The sequence below is a fragment of the Fragaria vesca genome, linkage group LG6 (assembly GCF_000184155.1).
Source record: "Fragaria vesca subsp. vesca linkage group LG6, FraVesHawaii_1.0, whole genome shotgun sequence".
NCBI classification, from domain to species: Eukaryota; Viridiplantae; Streptophyta; class Magnoliopsida; order Rosales; family Rosaceae; genus Fragaria; species Fragaria vesca.
The window spans coordinates 81,865-101,777 of record NC_020496.1 but is presented as its reverse complement, the minus strand read 5'-3'; the positions used below and the strand labels follow the sequence as shown (position 1 = coordinate 101,777).

Genomic DNA, 19,913 nt, shown 5'->3' with positions numbered 1-19,913 from the left:
TGATTAGGGTAAGTAGGAGGGCGATGTAGTGATCTAATGGTTTTGAATTAAGATGTATATGATAAGATAATGGAAAAGATAGTAAATAAAACAACGATAGGATGTATTTTGACCTTCTTAAGGCATGACATGGTAAAAATGGACAATGTTAACATTGAGGTAAGATTGACAAACAACGTTAAACGTTTGTTTTACTATGTAATTGTCACTTTGGAGTTTGTATGTGAAAGGAAGCAATTAGACTAGAACATTATCATGTGGTTAATTAATTAATATAGTTGCATAGGATTCAAATTAACCCTAATCAAGAGACAATATATATATGTTATCTGCATTCTGAAAATGTTATCGGTATTTGAGGAAAATCGAGTAATTAAGAGTTCATATGTGACCGTGACAATATAATATTCGTTTAGTTTATTCTAAATTTGAAATAATTGATCGAATATATATATATATATAACACTTGTTATGTTGTTTATTGTTTATAATTTCATATCAGCGTGTTCGATGAATTTGTAAGAATGTCACACAACGGACCCAAACCAATGTCTATAATGAAGGAAAAAAAAAGATGATTCACAAACTTACCTTTACAAAGCTTGAGCTAGCTCTGCACTTGGTAAGTTTCTAACCTATGCTATTGTCAAGGAATCTTTTTCACTCATATGATTTGCAATCACCTTGACATAAACGATTCTGAAGAAATCTTGACATAAATGATTTGCAATCACTCGTATTCCTAAGATAACCTTGACATAAATGATTTAGTGGATAATCCTCTCATCAATCACTAATTAAACATTTAAACTTGACGCAAACAACAAATTTGGAAACCCAAATTTTTAAATGTTACGCGAGGACCACGTGGCAGTCTGACGTGGTCTTATGTTCCAATCAAATTTAAACATGTGGATTTTTTACAACTAAAATATAAACAAATATTTTCTATTTTTTGTGAAATGACATTCATGGGTATTTAGCAAGTTCAAACTAGGGCCTAGGGTATAGGGTTTAAAATTTAGGGTTAGAGTTTAGGATATAGGGTTTAGGGTTTAGGGTTTAGGGTATAGGGTTTAGGGTTTAGAGTTTGGGGTTTAAGGCTTAGGGTTTAGTATTAAAAAAACAACAGAAAACCTAAAATGGTCTTTGACAAAATAGCTGAAATAATTTTTCGTGAAGAAAATCTACACGTCTAAATTCAATTGGAAAGTAGGACCACATCAGACTGCCACGTGGTCCTCCCGTAGGAGCGAGCGAAAAATTTCTCCCCATCGAATTCTCGATATAGATCAAAATCCGGATAGAGTTTCCCAAAAGAAAAACTCTCCCTCTAAGTTTCCCCTTTCCTCCTTTTCAAAACCGCGTTGACAAAAACACCCTCGGCCCCCGAAACGTCGGCAACTTCCACGTAAACGCCGTCGCCGTCACTGTAGCGCGTCGCAATCGCCATGGCGCGTCCCCACTACTATTCAAGGTCAATTCCGTAACTTCCAAAGAGCACCATGGACCATTAAAGTTACCCGCCACAACCTTCCTCAGAAGAAATGAAACAAAAAAAAATTAAAGTGGAACAAAAAAGACAGAGAGAGAAAGAAAATTCGCAACAGAAAAACCGTTTCGATAAAGCTGAAGACTTCACCGGAGTAGCAGCAGTAGTTCTCGTTAGAGATGAAACACATTTTCAAGAAGCTTCACATAGGGAGCAACCACGACCCGGCCCGATCGAACGACGCGGCACCATCAGCGTCGACCTCAGCCGTGACGTCACCTTCATGCGCCTCCGATCATCGCCAGAGCGCCGGAAACGCGCCCCCGGCGAGTCCTTTTGCTTCGTCGTCGGCGTCGCCGGCAGGTGCGGGAGCGGCGAACGGAGGCGCGGCGGGTTCGGAGCCTGCGACGACGGCGGGGAACCGGCCGGATTACATGTTGTCGGAGGAGGAGTTTCAGGTTCAGCTGGCGCTGGCGATCAGTGCTTCGAATTCGGATGCTCGCGATGATCCGGAGAATGATCAGATCCGCGCGGCGACGATGCTGAGCTTGGGCGGCGGCGGGGGTGATCAGACGGGGGATGAGGCGGAGGCGGCCGCGGCGGAGACGTTGTCGAGGCACTATTGGGTGAGTTTGGTTCAAATTTTTGGTATTTGAGTTCATTGAGTTTTGGTATTTGAGTGAATTGGATTGTATGAGCATGATTTTAGGGATTTAATTTCAGCTTTTCGTGCTAATTGTGTAGAAATTGGGGTTTGATTAGGGATTGTGGATGATCAGGCGAGCAGATTGTAGTGTTAATTGGGGTTTGACTGTTGTAGTTGGAGGGTTGACTGATTGGAAATTGCTCAAGTCATTGTTAATTAAGGTAAAGAACTGGTTTGATTGAGGTCTAAGGATGCTAGCAGTAGTGAAGTAAAGCTAAAGCGGTGGAGCTCAGTTGTGTTGAGCCTATTCTTTAGAATTGATTTAGTTTAATTACTGAAAGAGTGCTAATGAGCCTGTAGCGAATGTCATGGTAAATATCTGTCAAACATCAGTTGAAGTGTTGAAATGCGAAAATCCAAATTGGTTGGGAGTAGATTTTGCTGGTTAGGAATAATTAGTAACTTCTTATGACTCCATCCGTGATGAAGAAATTCTGTAGTTCCTTGATTTTGTTATGCTCGTATGTACTATTATCAACATATTGTTTCTCTTCTTCATTTGGCTTGATTTGGAATGAATTCTCTTGTTCATCACCAGGAATACAATGTGCTAGACTACGAGGAAAAAGTGGTTGATGGGTTTTATGATGTATTTGGAATTTCCACGGATTCTGCAGTACAAGGGAAAATGCCTTCCCTTACCAATATAGAAAAAACCCTTGGGAGATCTGGATTTGAAGTTTCATTAGTAAATCGAACAATTGATCCTTCCTTGGAAGAGTTGGTGCAAATTGCACAGTGTATTGCGGTAGACTGCCCTATCACCGATGTCGGAATTTTGGTACAGAGGCTTGCTGAACTCGTTAGCGGACATATGGGCGGGCCTGTAAAGGATGCTAATATCATCTTGGCGAGGTGGATGGAAAGAAGTTCAGAGTTGAGGACATCTCTGCAAACAAGTGTACTGCCTATTGGGTCCATTACCATTGGCCTCTCCCGACACCGTGCTTTACTTTTCAAGGTTAGATGTTGGTTATCGTCAATAGTCTCTTTAGGTGCTACTTTTTTCTGTTATGCTTGATGTCTTCTGGCTGTCCCATATACTGAAATCTTAGGCCATTTTGATATGTGCCAGATGCTAGTGTCATATAACCTTATCTGTGCTTTAGGCAGGTTGGCTATATACTTCATTGAATCTTTCTGTTTGAACCTGGTTTAAAGTTAAAACCTAGCTAAGTCCATCTTTTTCTGTTGTATTTTGCTGTCACGTCATATATAATTTGTTGGTTTTAAACATTTCCCCACAAACCATAATTATTACTTTTGTATCTGCAATTTTGAGATGGGATTCATTATTTACTGAAAATTCCTAGAACTTTGTCAACTAGTCAAGTCTTGAGCTAATATTGTTCCGAGTTACAAATATACATCTTCCAACTAATAAAAGATGTGTCTACATATAAGTTTAGATGGGTGAGCCTGCCTGCCACCGAACATGCACAGTTCTCATTAGGCCTTATACATGCGTTTGTTTGTTAATTTACTTGCGTTGATATTCTCTATGCAGAGATTGATACAAGTAAGCAGCATGACTCTAGCCAATGTGCTTTGTTGGATTGTAATAATCTGCAATTCAGTAGTATATTCACAAACAGGAGGACATCTAGCTGTGTTTTTGTAACTAGAATTTGGCCTTACAAAGTATAAAACTATATATTAGCTCTTCGACGTATGCAGTTTGATATACGTAATCAACTTCTCTCACATTCTAGTTTGCCAAGATATGTATGGGTGGACCCATGAGTTTTATTTGTTAGTAGTCACTGGGATGCCCATTTCTTCAGTTTGACATAACAAAAGTTTGTTACTTTGTTTGCTTAAAGTTCTCTGCCTGCTCAGGTTCAACAAATTATCTTCTGCAGTTATAAGTAGCTACAGTTTTAAGAGTTGGTTAATGAGCATATGAGTTACAAGTTTGTGGATAGATGGATCTTGTGTCTTGACTTGTTTCCTCGGATACAGGTATTAGCTGACAGTATCAAGATGCCGTGCAGACTGCTTAAGGGTGTGCACTATACTGGTGTTGAGGATGGTGCTGTTAATGTAGTAAAGTTGGAGGATGACAGGTGGGCATGTGCTTGTATGATGTATTGTTGGATTTTCACTTTTATACATGCAATTATGTATGTAGAATTAACTAATATATATTCCATGGTTTTTGCGTATAATATCATGACCTTTGTAGTGTGACCTCAATTTTTATTACATGGTTTGAACCGGTATAAAGTTAATCTTTTTTCACTGTCATTTTAGTATCATAATGTGCATTGAACAGAGACTGTTTCCATTTACCAGTTTAGATGTAACTTACCACATCAGTTTTCTTTCCCCTTATAGCAGTCTGCACATACAAGTCTCTTTGGTTTTTCCAAGAGATATCAGCTCAAGCTGTTTAAGCTTCTACGTGGTTTTAATTTATAGTTCCTTGACAGGGAATTTATGGTGGATCTTATGGCTGATCCTGGAACACTCATACCAGCTGACATTTCAAATGCAATGGACACTACCTTAAAGCCAAGCAATCCGAAATTGAACACAATCCCAACTTTCCCTTCTTTGATTGATACTGACGTTGTGTACTCAGGACGAAAGACATTGCATGGAGAGGGAAGCAGCCAAAACTCGGAAAGTTCTGAGAAAGCAGAATCATTCTGGGGTGCAATTGGCAACACAGGAGTTGGTTCTTCTGGAATACCCAAGAGAGCAACTCAATTAGATCATCTTCCCACATCAGCTTTTGAAACTTCTCGGTACCGAGGGAACCGTGGGGCTCATGCAGTTGATGGTGTGAGGACGAATATAAATGTAGTTCCATATGCTCAAAATAACTTGGAGGACTCTAACAGTCTTTTTGCAGAATTTAATCCTTTCCAAATAAAAGGAACTGGGAAAGCTCCTATGTATAACAAACCTTTGGAGAATAAGGCCGATGAGCTTCAGAGACCAAGAAATAATCTTGCCTCGTACACAAAAAATGTTCGTGCACACAATGAAGTCCCTAAAAAGAAGGAGTATGATTATTTGGATGGAATTATCCCAAGAGTTAATCGAGAACCCAATGGTCATAATCCGTCATCTTCAGCATCTACCAGCTCCACTAAATCTGATCAGATCAATGCTGGTGGTTTCAAATCAACTGCTCATTCAAATATGTCTGATTATTCACAAAGTGGCTCGGCAGAACGTGAGAATAATGTGAATGGCTTCCATGATCGAAGAAAGTTCACGCATGAAAGATTCATGGAGACCAATCCCAAACTGAAGGATCCAGAAAGTTGCAACTCATCCTTTGATTCCATTTCAAGTAGGGTTGAGCAAGTATTTGATGATGTTGATGTAAGTGAAAGTGAGATTCCATGGGAAGACCTGGTTATTGGAGAAAGAATTGGACTAGGTACTGCATATGCCTGTTCAGACTCCCCTATCTTGTCTTTTAAAACTGTCAGTGTTCAATTTCAATTCTAAAACAGCGACAAACAATTTTCCTGGAGAGCTGTTTAATTTTCTTTTCTCATTTTTGTAGGTTCATATGGAGAAGTGTATCACGCTGACTGGAATGGCACGGTGAGTTCTATTTAAAAACCTATATGTCCTTCCGTATTTCATTTGCAACTTTTGCTATATTGTCATCAATCACTGTTACTGTGGATTTAAATAAGCATGTCATAATATTGCATGTAAAAACTTAGCAACATCAGGTAAAGTAAGGTAAATTGCTATGTTGTTTAAATTACTCTGGCGTTTATTGGGAAGCAAGTTTATTTGCGACCTCTTTAGGATACCTAAGAATTGTATCTCTTCATGATTGGGACTCTGAGGCTTGAAATAGTTTTGATTTTATTTAAAAGAAAATTTTAAGATTAACTGTTGACAATTAACTTTTGGCTGGTGGATTGTTTTTGTGTTACAGGAAGTTGCTGTGAAGAAGTTCCTAGACCAGGATTTCTCGGGTGCTGCTTTGGCTGAGTTTAAAAGAGAAGTAATTCTCTAGTCCTTGTGTGCATTCTCATGTTCCACTTTATAGTTCCAGCACTTTCAGGAAAACAAATTTAAATTAAAATAAACTTACAACCTAGAAATAATTATGGCATTTCTGAACCATACTCCCCCCTGTATAAGTTATAGAAAAAATAAATTGGTATGGTATAGCTTTTCAAACTTAAGTTGAACTGTAATCGATCATTACCCCCTCCTTGCTTAACTAATATGGCAGACTAAGCATCTTTGTACTTTTTACAAGTTTGACACATGGTTATATATACATACACATGGATCAATCTGCTGCCTTGGCTGCATAGCTGTTAATAAGCTCAATATCATATTGTCCCAAAGCTGATTGTACCTTATATGTAATCTTTGGTCTCCAACATTAGGTACGGATAATGCGTAGGCTGCGCCATCCTAATGTTGTGCTTTTTATGGGGGCTATTACACGTCCTCCTAACCTCTCTATCATTACCGAGTTCCTTCCAAGGTATAAGATGAACTTTGAACAATATGAAATGATCATTTGCTATCAACTACATATGCTTACATTTTACATGTGTCATCTTTGCCATTGTAATGGTCTATTTGGTTTTCCCAGGGGAAGTCTATATCGGATTATCCATCGTCCACATTGTCAAATTGAAGAGAGACGAAGATTAAAGATGGCTCTTGATGTGGTATAAAATAATCTTCCCTATATGACTATGTCCCTTTGAACCAGCTGAGTACATCCATATCCACTTTCATGACTCTTTGTATTTTGCAGGCAAGGGGTATGAATTGCTTGCATTCGAGCAACCCGACTATTGTTCACCGGGATTTGAAGTCTCCAAATTTATTGGTTGATAAGAACTGGAATGTGAAGGTATTGGGTTTGTTTTCACTTTTTTAGATCCTGGTTTTGTTTCTTGTTTTAGCATAGGATCTGAATAGTTGCTCTGTGAGGTATACTTATCTTGAGACGGGATTCAATTATACAGGTAGGTGATTTTGGGCTGTCGCGCTTGAAACATAACACTTTCTTGTCCTCAAAATCAACTGCTGGAACGGTGAGAGTCTGGAAATTATTTTAATAATTTCTTTTTAGATTAGGGTCTGCAGATACTTATACAATATGACTACTAGTTTTGATAATGTAAAATACACCCAAGTCAAAATTTGGCACCTTTTCTTCATCTCTCTGATTGATTCCCTTGATGTGTTAGCCTGAGTGGATGGCACCAGAAGTTTTGCGCAACGAAAACTCAAATGAAAAGTGAGTAAATTCTTCTCAATTGTAATTTTGTTTCTGTTCTTTGAGCTCAATCATTTCATAACATGAATTCCCCAAGTTATTTGAATTAACTATCAACTATCTATTACACTCAACTTTGGTTGCACAGCCTGGGATATGGGAAGCCTTTTGAGTTTATTTATGTCGTAGCCTGTCTAAATTAGGATACTACTATTGGATCCCAACCCTTTTTAATTACGTGCATCTTGTGTCAAACATACAGGTGTGATGTATATAGCTTTGGAGTAATTTTGTGGGAGCTTGCTACTCTAAAGTTGCCTTGGAGTGGGATGAACCCTATGCAAGTTGTGGGTGCAGTGGGTTTCCAGAATCGCCGCCTTGATATCCCTAAAGAAGTTGATCCCCCTGTTGCAAGGATAATTTGGCAATGCTGGCAGACGTAAGTTACAGAACTTTTGTAACACTATGGCTTAGCAGAACTCTTTCACTTACAAAATTGCTGTTAACTAATTGAGTGTTTTTGGTTTCTGGTGATTTGATAACCAGTGACCCAAACTTGCGCCCCTCGTTTTCAGAGCTCACGGTAGCTCTCAAGCCCTTGCAGCGGCTTGTCACTCCATCAAATATGGACCAGCCCAGCTCACCTCTACGACAAGGTATCTCAGTAAATTCTATACCTTAAAATGCCCCGTTCTTTCAACTGTGAATAAGGAGACATTCTGCTTCTTTGCTTTGGAGTTAGGGTAGGGATAGTGTGAATGGAGAAAAGCATGTACAACAATTGCAGTATTCGTTAATGCATGACCTGCTACTGCTGCCCAAAGAGTGCAGCAGTCTCCTTTTGTACAGTTTGCATAGAAATAGTTTGTCCTCTTATTTGTAATTATTATTCTAATACCCCCAAGATAAAGTGAAAACTTACTTTTGGTTGCGAGGAAAATCATTAAAGTGATATAGGAGTACATATTTCTTATATAACAGACAGCTCTTTTTTCTTGTGTGTGATTATATCCAACTGTTCTCCGGGGCCCCTCTTTATAAACACGGCCTTCTCCAAAAACCTCCTGGGAGAACATTTCGATTCCTTAAACACTCAACATGGCTAGCTTCACAGCCTTTCTAGCTATGCCTTTACACAATACTCTGAACAATCTCTTTACGTTGATCTTTCCCAGTTCCAGACATCACTGAAAATTTGCCCGATGGGGCTGTTATCCGTCATATCAGCGCAGATGGCTCTGTACCAAGGGTGAGAACTCGATCATTTCCCTGAGAAACTCCACTGCATCGTCTCTGTTAGTTTTAGTATTCCATCTACAATGGTGAGCCACTTCCTCATCTGCTTCCCATCCCTATGAAATTGCCATAGTTTAAAGGGTTTGACACACGACTAAAGGCTTCGACATGGTGCCAAGATGATTACACTTGAGCTCTAAAAACATGACTCTAATCTTTGCAAATCTTTCCAAACGATGCAATTGCATAGAAAATAAAAAGGGAAAACTACATAGAACTAGATGTGTTAGCTAGGTGATCTAAATTATAGAACTAGATGTGTTATAAGTTATAACACAGCTGGTAGTAGCAAACTAGATTACAATTACTTGTAAAACTCAAAACAAAGTTACATAAGGTCTCCATATACAGCATAGAAAGACCACTTATTCATTGCTGGACACTATTTTGCTAATCTGTTGATAGAAAACTATAAACAACCATATCAATAATCTCTCCCTTGATATATTCATATTTCCTCAACAAACCCTCCCTTTGGAACCCAGCTTTCTCCAACACCCTCTGAGAGGCCTTGTTATCTGAATATGCAAAAGCTTGTATCCTAAGCAAATGAGGCAAGTCCCTGAACACTTGAGGAACCGCAGTCTTCACTACTTCAGTGGCTATTCCTTGTCCCCAGTACTTTGGGGCTATACCATACCCCATGTCAGCCTTGTGACCTTCATCACCTGACCATGGGAAGACGGATATGAAGCCGATTGAACGATCATCGATGCATATTGACCGGCGCCAAGGGTGAGGGATACAAACATCTTTGAGGAAAGTGAAAGCCTCCTCTTTGGTTGTCAAAGTCTTCCATCGGAGGTTTCGAGTGACTTGCTCGTCTCCGGCATATGTCATGAGATCTTCGACATCCGATAGCCGGAATGGACGGAGAGTGATGCTTGACAAGTCGATCTCCATAACTCTTCTACTGGAAATGGCTATTGTGTCAATGTTGATGTATCAAAAGGATCCGTATCAGAATGCACTGAGCTTGTTGGATGTTAATATTGTAGTATAGTTCCCCAGAGACTTTGTGACATTAACATATAGCATAATTTAATGGTCATCAAAGACTTAAGAGAATTAATTAATCTTAGTTAATATTTAATAATTTACCTTATCATTTCATCTTGTTTGACGAGACAAACAATGATCAATCAGTAAATATATCGAGCACCCAATTCTTCTATCACAAGGATTATGTCATTGCCTACTTAAAAATTAGAGCAGCGAAAACCAGCTAGTCCGATGTTCCCTCTTGACCTCCTAATCTAATAAAGTATCAAGTACGTATTTTGTAAAATTTAAATATATACTATGTATAACAACGATTTAGTGTAATGTATATACAATGTATAATGTTATTATTAACCTAAAGTAATACAATCAAGTTTTTATTTTCTTTCTTTTTTCATAATGATGTAAGTTAAATGCGTTGTCTACAATGAATCATTTAAAATTCATTGCTTTTTTTGATCAAAAAAAAAAAATTCATTGCTTTCTCCGTTTCATTAGTCAAAAAGATTTAACACACCAAATTGATTTCTTTACGTTTGTAAAGTATCATCACTCTCTTGCCTAATTCATGCGAGCTGACTTGCTGATATATAAACCATGCACGTATAGATTAGTCTCACCTACAAGAATTTAGAGTCCTTTTGATAAATAAACTTGAACAAAACTCAGGAGTCATGCTTCGTCCTCATTGCTTGCTCGTTCTCTTGGCTCTGTTGTTTCCCATTCTCACCGCTGCCGCAGATGGCCCTACTTTTTGGGTGCCTATAAAGAACACCAGCGACCCAGTTGTGGTGGAGGTTGGACAGTTTGCGGTCTCCGAGTATGACAAGAATACAACGAAGAAATTAATCTTTGAAAAAGTGGTATCGGGTTTGGCCGCAAACAATTCTGGTGTTATGTATTTGCTTCAAATTGCGGCAAAAAATGAATCCTTGCCTATCCCTGCTCAGAATTATACGACCGGTGTCTGGGCCAGATACCGCGAACCGTTAATGTTGCTCGCCTTTCATAAAACTAATGAAACTACTGTCGAATGAGAGTGGTTTACCAATGTGTGTATTACTTCTGCGATAATCTTTTCTATTATCAGTAATGTGGAGGATTGAGTGATAATCTTTTTACTTCTGTCATGATTAGTATGAAAGTATGAATACTATGGTGAATCAAACGATCTATCATCATTTCTATTTCATATATTGACATCCTCTTTGTGACCTTTCTTCGATCTTTTGTACCAATAATTTTGTTAATGTCCTTTTTTCGTAATGATGTATCTATATGATGTGTTATCAATTAATAAAGTTCTGTTCTTACGAAAATGTCATTTTTTCGTAATCTCGTACATCCGATAGCCGGAATGGATGGAGAGTGATGCTTGACAAGTCGATCTTCATAACTCTCTTCTACGGAAATGGCTATAGTGACAATGTTGATGTATCGTATCAGATTGCAATGAGCTTGTTGGCTGTGTATATTATAGTTCACCAATATCAATAAAAACATTAATATTAGAGAAGTTCTCTATGTTTCATATGACTTTGCCGTATTGACTAATGGATTCTAACTTATCCCCATATGGCTTTCGACGCTTGATGGATCCGCCTACTATCGTGTTCATGCTTCCCGCATCATTTGGTATCAGAGTGAGATTCACCCGCTTCTTAGCAGACGATGGTCCATGGGAGTAGTTCATATATACCGCCAACCTCAACAACGATGGTCGTAGGATCTTGATATAGGACGAGATTTGAAGCCAGAAGATTTAGTATTAATTATTTAGTAAATTACATATACATCCTTCAAAAAGATTTGAAACACAAATAAATCCACTTGTGTTGTTGTTAAACAACTAAGGACAGTTTTTAACAATTAAGGACAATCTTTTTCTGCATGCCATGTGTCATGTTTTAATTTACCAAACTAACCCTATACTAATTAAATATGCTTTTAGAAGAGAAAAGTCTCTCATTTTGAGATTTTTTAGTAAATGGTACAGTAGCAGGTTTTCAATAACTTAGTGTAATAGCAGTTGCCATGTGTCATGTTTTAATTTACCAAACTAACCCTATACTAATTAAATATGCTTTTAGAAGAGAAAAGTCTTTCATTTTGAGATTTTTCAGTAAATGGTACAGTAGCAGATTTTCAATAACTTAGTGTAGTAGCAGTTAATTCCAGTAGAAGTAGTAGCAGAGATTAACATTCTAGTAAAAAGTAGTAGCAAAGGTTAACATCTCAGTAGAAGTAGTAGCAGGTTTTCAGTGGCTCAGCTAATGTAGTAGCATGTTTTGCTGGAAAACTACAATTCTAACAGATGTAGTAGCAAGGTTTTAATGGTTCAGCTAGTGTAGTAGCAGCTTCAGTAAGTGCAGTAACATGTTTTCAGTGGCTCAACTAATGTAGTAGCATGTTTTGTTGGAAAGCTACAATTCTAACAGATGTAGTAGCAGAGTTTTAATGGTTCAGCTAGTGTAGTAGCAGCTTCAGTAAGTGCAGTAGCAGGTTTTCAGTGACTCAGCTAATGTAGTCGCATGTTTTGCTACTACATGGTCGTCTAATCTTCATGCTACTACATTGTGTGGTCGTCCAATCTTCCGGCTACTACACTGTCTGGTCGTCCAATCTTCCTTCTCAGCTTGTGTAGTAGCACCCTTCAAGTTCTTCCTCTCTTCTTTCTTCTTTCCCACCTTAGTCGTCTGCTTCTTGGTTTCTTTCCCATTATCGTGCTGCTTTCCAGCCACAGCAGTAGCATGACTCGATGATGCTCCTTTCTGATTTGTTTCTTCTTCTCGACGTCTTTTCTGCCCTTTTTGCTTTGGAGAAGCATACTTGTGTGGATAGTCTGTAAAATCATCATCACTCTCTTCTTTATCCTTTGACTTTGGCTCGAACTCCTCTGCAATATCAAGCTGCAATATAAGTTTAAGTTTTTCCAATTAATCTAAGGAAAAGAAACTCACAAGATAGTAGCTGAGATTTGTAAAATTGAACAGTAGAAGATAAAATTTTGTGTAGTAACCCCATCTTAATGTGACACAAATTTTGAAGATAAAATTAGAGTTGCATCTGTTACTTACATCGATTTCATGCACTTGCAGTTTCTCCATCTTTTTCATAAACAAAGGGAGAGACCACTTGACGCAGCACGGTGTCATATCTTCTCTCCCATCAATTTCATCAAGTATGGTGCTTCGTTCCAGAATTCAATACTACCAAAAAGAATAAACAAGCATGTCATAGATAGTATTAGAAGATAGTAGCAGTAGCAGAAATCATGAAAACAAGAACGGTAATTCAATGACACGTGATTTAAGTATGGTGCTTACCGGGATCAACATTACGCACCCACTCACAGTACTGCTAATAGTGGCAGCTATATTTTATGTGCAGTGGAAACTATATTTTGGCATAAAAAGCAAACTCAAAAAACACAAAACATACACAAGTAGCTTTCCCAACTTCTTCTCCTTTTCTCTTTCGCTTGGGATACTTTATTCGATGCGCTAGAGCTTTGGCTCCTCAAACCCTGGTTCCGCTATTCATTAGGATGAAATCAAAATCTAATGAAATGAAACTGCTACTGCCTCCCAAAGACCTGTAAATATGAATTGATTGGAGCTCAGTGCTACTGCTCGATCACGAAATTTCCCAAAATCCAAACAAAAAACCACAAACACAGAGCCAATCCAGATTTTTCGATTCAAACCAAAGCAGATACACTCGTTCTCACTTAATGCTACTGCTCGATCATGAACCGAGCAAAAATCCAGAGAAAAAACCACAAACACAGAGCCAATCCAGATTTTTCGATTCAAACCAAAGCAGATACACTCGTTCTCACTTAATGCTACTGCTCGATCATGAAACCGAGCAAAAATTCAGAGAAATGCTCCGAAAACCACATGATCAATCGAATTCAAATCGCGAATCTAAACCTAAAATCTCAAACTAAAATGCATTGAATCGATAGAAGCAGTAGCGATAGAACATAGAAAAGATACCTGAATCGTGAGAGAAATCAATCTGCTACTATCGTCGTTTTGGAATCTAGGGTTTCCGAAGGGTTTTTGAATCTGCTACTATCAGTTCTGAGATTGGGAGAGAGAAAAATCATTTTTTCGGAAACGAGAGGTGAGATCAGTTTTTGGGGTGGAATAGTAATAGAGCTGAGTGGCAGATTGGTAAATACTTTGGAAACGACTGTTTTTTAGATATTTGCTACTAAAAAATGGTGACTGGGTCGGGTTCATTCTATCTTGGGCCTGGACTACTGTCCTTATTTGTATAAATCTCTTGCATTATGGTTTTTTTGTGTTTAGGATGTGCTATAGGTAGTAGCATGTCATTTTCTCTTAATTATTTGATTTGTGTTTTAGTATTATTTTTGTTTTAGGATTCCCTTATTTAGGATTATTTGTTTCCTTTTAATTTAGATTCTTAGGAATTATTGTTAGATTATGATTATGATTGTGTTAGGTTTGGATGCCTATGTAAGCAACATTATTTGTGTCATCCTTCATATCAATAAACACCTTAATATTAGAGAAGTTCTCTATATTTCTTACGGCCTTGCTGTAATGTCTAGTGGATTCAAGCTTATCCTCATATGGCTTTCGATGCTTGACGGAGCCGCCTACTATCGTGTTCTCGCTTCTGGCATCATATATATATGTGTGTGTGTGTGAATGATTAAGATTAGATGACATAATACATATATATGGTGGTCTTCACATATAAATATTTGTGAATGGCTAAAATCGCATCATGTGTTTACACGTTGTGCATAGACGTATATTTGCTAATACTTGAGATAAATTACCTCAACGAGTCAATTGTTCAAAGCGTGTACAATACTCATTGAATTTCAGTTTGATTTGATAAAAACTAAACCCAAATAAAAGAACACAATAAAAATCAATATTAAATAACAAAACAAAAAAATAAATTAACCTCAACGAGTCAATTGTTCAAAGCGTGTACAATACTCATTGGGCATAAACAGAAGAACACAATAAAGATCAATATTAAAAAGCAAAACAAAAAATAAATTACCTCAACGAATCAATTGTTCAAAGCGTGTACAATACTCATTGAATTTCGGTTTGATTTGATAAAAACTAAACCCAAACAGAAGAACACAATAAATATCAATATTAAAAAGCAAAACAAAAAAATAAATTACCTCAACGAGTTAATTGTTCAAAGCGTGTACAATACTCATTGAATTTCAGTTTGATTTGATAAAAACTAAACCCAAACAAAAGAACACAATAAAGATCAATATTAAAAAACAAAACAAAAAAACCATAGCTCTATAGTAAAAGTTGCATTTTCTGAATTGCATGCTTGTAGCTCATCCAACTATGTCTCACGACGAGGACGCTTGCCTGCACACACACAACAAACAATACAATAAGATCAATAAAAAACACAAACCATAGCAAATAGAAACATCGTTAAAGATCTTACGATGTGACTCTTTTAACTTTGTCAGTTTTAACTTTGTGTAAAGCTTCAGTTATATGTGTTGGTTTAAAGAACAATTAACTCCTACAACAAAGCAAAACTGCAAACGCCATTACTGTACAAAAGTGCATAGATAAGTGATAATTTCTCAATGCAGTGAAGACACCAAAAACTAGAAAGAGAAAGATCTTTACAACAGTAGAAAGAAATGAGTGTATGCTTCACAGCGAATAGAAAAAGAGATTGTGAAGCTTAGTTTTTTTTTTTTTTTTTTTTCAAGAACATGTAAATAAATTTGTTCTTAGATGCTATGCTATAAAGCTTTATCTCTAACATTTTTTCCCTTGATTTTGACAGTTCAATCTACACAACTACATATTAACGTATGTGGAAGAAAATCTCATCGAAAAATAATGTATGTGAAAGAAAAGCATAGCAAGATATAATAAAGTTACTAACATTTCATTACCCTCGAATTTGAGCACAAATAAAGTAGTCACATAATGCATGACAACAATTCTTTGAAAATATATATTCAGCAACAATTTCAGCTTTTTCTTCTTTAGTTATAATTTTCTATTCAGCAAATATTTCTTGACTTAATTCTAATTCTACAAGCATATTTCTTTAACACCTAATTCTAATTCTATTCAGCAAATAGAAATGTTATCTGCTTGGCTATAGATCATTGAAAACCTTATTCACATAATCCCAAAAGCTGTTGGTCGAATCCAGAACTTGAGATACTCAGCTATAAGGTTTCCCTCCAGAGATTCAGTTACGTTCTCCTCCATTGACAGAAGCGAGTTCACAAGTAGCTCCCTTGATAGCCTGAACTTAAATTTTAGTTCCTCCACTGCCTCTCTCTCATTAGATGACCTAGCAACGGCAGTCTGAGATGACCCAGTTACGGCAGTCTGAGATGTCCCGGCTGCCACTGACCCAGGAACCGTGGTCGAAACATCTTCAGGGGCCGAAAACAATGGCTGAACCGGTGGCTGAAGTAGTTGCTGAATGTGCGCTGGCAGATTGACAATTAGTCCTGGAAAGTAAGGAGCCTATGCGCCATCGACATTGAGCTCATTGACATCTAAATTCTCGCTGTCAATGTTCTTAAAAACGCTAGGCGCTAGTCGGGCGGACAGCCGGCGCCTAGCGTTTAGAGGATTAATCGGGCGCCTAGGCGGTTTTGTATTTTTCGTATTTTTATTTTTTAATAGCAAATAAAATATAAAAATAAATTTATAAAATGCATTATAATGTTCCAAAATAGCAAATATACTTCAAAAATAAATAAAATGGTCAACTACTATGTTCTTAGATAACAAAAATAATTTGAAATAAACAAATTAGGCTTTAATGTGTTTTGATTCAAAAAAAAAAATTAATCAGGCCGCCCAGCCCGCCCAGGCGCCGCCCAGCCCACCTAGGCGGCCGTTTTTCGCGCTGACGCCCAGATTGAACGATTAGTGGGAAATCGGAACGGTGGGCTGACTCCTAGCGCCTAGGCGGCCCTGGGCAGCGTTTTTTAGAACATTGCTCGCTGTAAAAGAAAAAAAAAATTAATAAGTCTTGTTCTATTAGATTAGATAAAAGTAAAAGTACATAAATAAATATAGCTTGAAAAAAAACCCCAAAGAACTCACTAATGGGTTAAGGGATTCAGAGGAAAGTTTGCTTGAAGCTCCAACGGGATTAAAGCATGGTGAAGGTTGATTCCCAGACTCAGGAGTGAGTCCGTGTCATTGATTAGCATTCTGGTTGGGGCGAACACATGGATGTCCTCGGTGTCTAGGGTTTGAAGAATCTGCAAAATCCACTTCCTGATGTTTTCGTCATAGATCCCTGGTTAAGCCTGAGGTGGCCTCAGGACAATTCTCGCAGAAAAACCGACAGACTGTTCAGGAGGTGTAACCCAGTTGTACTGATTGATCAGATGGGTCAATGGTATCATGGGGTGGCGATGCTGAAGACTGGAACTGATCAAAACATCATCAACCCTAAGCTTGTCCCGGTTTGTCATTACTGGTCCGTCAGCGCCTGACCACAAGGTCATGTTTACGAATGTTTGGCCTCGAACATTTAGGAAAAACCAAAGCTTAATGTCCCTACCGGTCATCTCCAGTGGAGGAGTTTGAGGTGACCGGAGAAGAAAGGCCACTTCCAAAGGCATTCTGGCTGAAAAGGGAGATGGATGAGATTTTTAGAGTTTGTGAGTAGGATTTTTAGTGGTGTTTTGGATACTCAATTACTTATTGGTCTAGGTGTTTCTCCAAAAGAGAAAGTTTTGAAGGAGCCTCGATTCATTTTATGGCATCTTCCTCCAACTTCTTGGTTCAAACTTAATACTGATGGCTTAGCTCAAGGCAATCCAGGTCCCACTACTTGTGGCCAAGGAAGAAAATTTTGGTGATTACGAAAATTTCGACCCTCCAAAATATGGAAATTTCGGGAAAATATCGATTGTAGTAAAAAAAATGAGAAAATTGACGGAAATTTAAAGAAAAACAAGGAAATTTTAAATCAAACTTTAAGAGATGTTTGTTTTCTATATTATGTACTATATTTGAAATGAAAACGTTGAATAAACATTGATCTATAGAGAGTTATAGTAAGTTAAGGTGAAAAGGTTAGTGTTGAACCGTTAATAATTCTTAAAAATTTACTTTAAATATCTTTTTTTTTTTATGGTTGGAAACCCAAAGAGAGATTAGGCCATCACGCCTTATATACATATGATACATTTCACATGGAATTACATGAGTGCTTTAAAACCACGTAGAAGACCTATGAGGTACAAAATTTTCACTAGTATTGGTTGGAAATATCGGGATTTTTCGGAAATATCAAGAAATATCGGAAGTTTCGGACGAGAAATGCTTGGGAAGGGAAAGATATATCGCTAGGTGAAAAAATGGAAAGTTTCGGCAAAATATCACCGAAACTTTCGATTTTTTCTTCCTTGCTTGTGGCGGAGTTTTTTGGGATTCTTTGGGTCGTTATATTGGTGATTTTTGTAAGGGTTTGAGGCATCATTCTGCTTTTTAAACTATTGGCTGTTATTATTGGGATTGAATTTGCTTTTCAGTTAGGATGACATAATTTGTGGTTAGAGAGCGATTGTGCAAGTGTGCTCACATGTCTGTTGTCATCTAGTTTTCTTCCTCTATTGCTTGTTTGTATAGCTTGGAGTAACTACATGCACCATATCTTTTCTTTGCTCTCATGTTTTTCGTGAAGGAAATATTGTTGCTGATGGTTTTGCAAATTTGAGTTTGGCTTCTTCTTTATTGCTTTGGCATGTTTCTCCTCCTTCTAGTGTGTCTCTTTCATTTTCAGGGATGCATTGTGTATCCTAACTATCGAGCTAATTAGTTGGCTGACCTTACGGATTGGTGATAACCGAGCTGATGGTAAAAATGAGATTGGGCTACTTGCTATTCACCATATGCTCACACAAATACATAATTGCTGCTTCCAATTGATCTACTGGATGATAGACCTTATAGAGTTGTTCTCATGTTATATATTTTTGTATAATTTTTGAGTTCCAACCGATTTCTAATATCGCAACATAAATCGAGTATAACGCATTTTGAAAAGGTTGAGGAAGTGGCTGCAGAGAACTCTGAACAAGAAAAGGATTGCATCCAACTGGGGATGCTAGCTGTGTCCAGGGCTAGATTTAGCTTCTCTGGCGGCGTTCAATGTTTATTTCGGCATCAAACATGTCTGTGACAGCTTTGGAAGTAAGTGGTTGAACTACATGAACGAGAATGTTGAAGTTTGAAGCATTGAAGCTTGGTGTGGTGAGCTTGAAACACCTCTGATAGTTAGACGACTAGTCTTTCAATTGATTTTATGATTTTATTTCAATCAAGATTGTATATAAGTTAGTTACTATATTATATATAGTAATTGGTCATATGTTATTGTGAAGTTTGGACGAAATCAAAATTAAGAAATACGAAGAGAAACGAAATCGAAATTAAAAAAATACGAGGAGAAACGATTGTAATTTACATAAAGCCCCAATAATACCTTAACATTTTCATTATTGTCATTCTTAGCCTTAGCCACTTGCATAAACACCGACTTCATGATTCCACATTTAAAAGCAACAACCAGCGCTCCGGCGACGGTAAAGTTGCAGTTGAAGACAAGAGAGTAGACGAAGTAGCCGGCGGTGGCAAGGGGCGACGTGATTAAAGGTTGAGCAAATGATCTTTTTAACTTCTTCCTTAGATTTGTTGCAAAGACAACACATGTAGGTAATGAATCTCGAAAGTTGGACAACGCAGGCCGTTGAGAATCTGGCCTCCTTACCGATGTCATCAATGACGTCGTCGTTGATCGCCCAAGAAGTAGCTCCGACGATGAGAAGGATGATCTTCTTGATGTTTCAGACGGTGGTGAGATGATCGGCCAGAACGGTTTTTTTTTACCAGAATGAACTTTTCATTTCCGATGGTAGGCTCGCCAACTTCGGCGTCGTAGAGCCATTCAAGGAAGTGAAACTCGCAGTCCTCTACCTCTGTGTAACTGACATAATGGAAATCGTTGAAGTCCGAAGCATGAATGTTATTATCGCCGTTGACAACATCCTCTAGCTTCGGCATGTCATCATCGTCCATGGAGTAAGAGGAGAGAGAAAAATGTAGGTGGTGAGGATAAGAATGAGAGAGAGAGAGAGAGAGAGAGAGAGAGAGAGAGAGAGAGAGAGAGAGAGA

The 19,913-nt window shown here is 37.8% G+C and overlaps 2 protein-coding genes across 2 annotated transcripts; one reads left to right on the top strand and one right to left on the bottom strand.

The window, feature by feature from the left end:
• Positions 1 to 1,671: 1,671 nt before the first annotated feature.
• Positions 1,672 to 8,395, top strand: LOC101315443 (serine/threonine-protein kinase EDR1-like). Its single transcript, XM_004301959.1, has 15 exons — positions 1,672 to 1,851; positions 1,939 to 2,118; positions 2,737 to 3,159; positions 4,161 to 4,264; positions 4,631 to 4,983; positions 5,056 to 5,592; positions 5,722 to 5,762; positions 6,109 to 6,177; positions 6,572 to 6,672; positions 6,784 to 6,862; positions 6,952 to 7,050; positions 7,166 to 7,234; positions 7,391 to 7,440; positions 7,682 to 7,858; positions 7,966 to 8,395. The coding sequence occupies exons 1-15, from the start codon at positions 1,672 to 1,674 to the stop codon at positions 8,099 to 8,101; spliced, it is 2,598 nt and encodes an 865-aa protein (XP_004302007.1). The 3' UTR covers positions 8,102 to 8,395.
• Positions 8,396 to 9,001: 606 nt separating this feature from the next.
• Positions 9,002 to 9,677, bottom strand: LOC101315156 (uncharacterized N-acetyltransferase YoaA-like). Its single transcript, XM_004301958.1, has one exon. It carries the CDS (start codon positions 9,616 to 9,618, stop codon positions 9,106 to 9,108), a length of 513 nt encoding a protein of 170 aa, XP_004302006.1. The 5' UTR covers positions 9,619 to 9,677; the 3' UTR covers positions 9,002 to 9,105.
• Between the last annotated feature and the right edge of the window lie 10,236 nt (positions 9,678 to 19,913).

Coding starts and splice junctions, on each gene's coding strand:
- LOC101315443 (XM_004301959.1), top strand. CDS start 1,672: ATGAAACACATTTTCAAGAAGCTTCACATAGGGAGCAACCACGACCCG. Junction 3,160..4,160: donor ACCGTGCTTTACTTTTCAAG/GTTAGATGTTGG, acceptor CCTCGGATACAG/GTATTAGCTGACAGTATCAA. Junction 7,859..7,965: donor ATTTGGCAATGCTGGCAGAC/GTAAGTTACAGA, acceptor TTTGATAACCAG/TGACCCAAACTTGCGCCCCT.
- LOC101315156 (XM_004301958.1), bottom strand. CDS start 9,618: ATGGAGATCGACTTGTCAAGCATCACTCTCCGTCCATTCCGGCTATCG.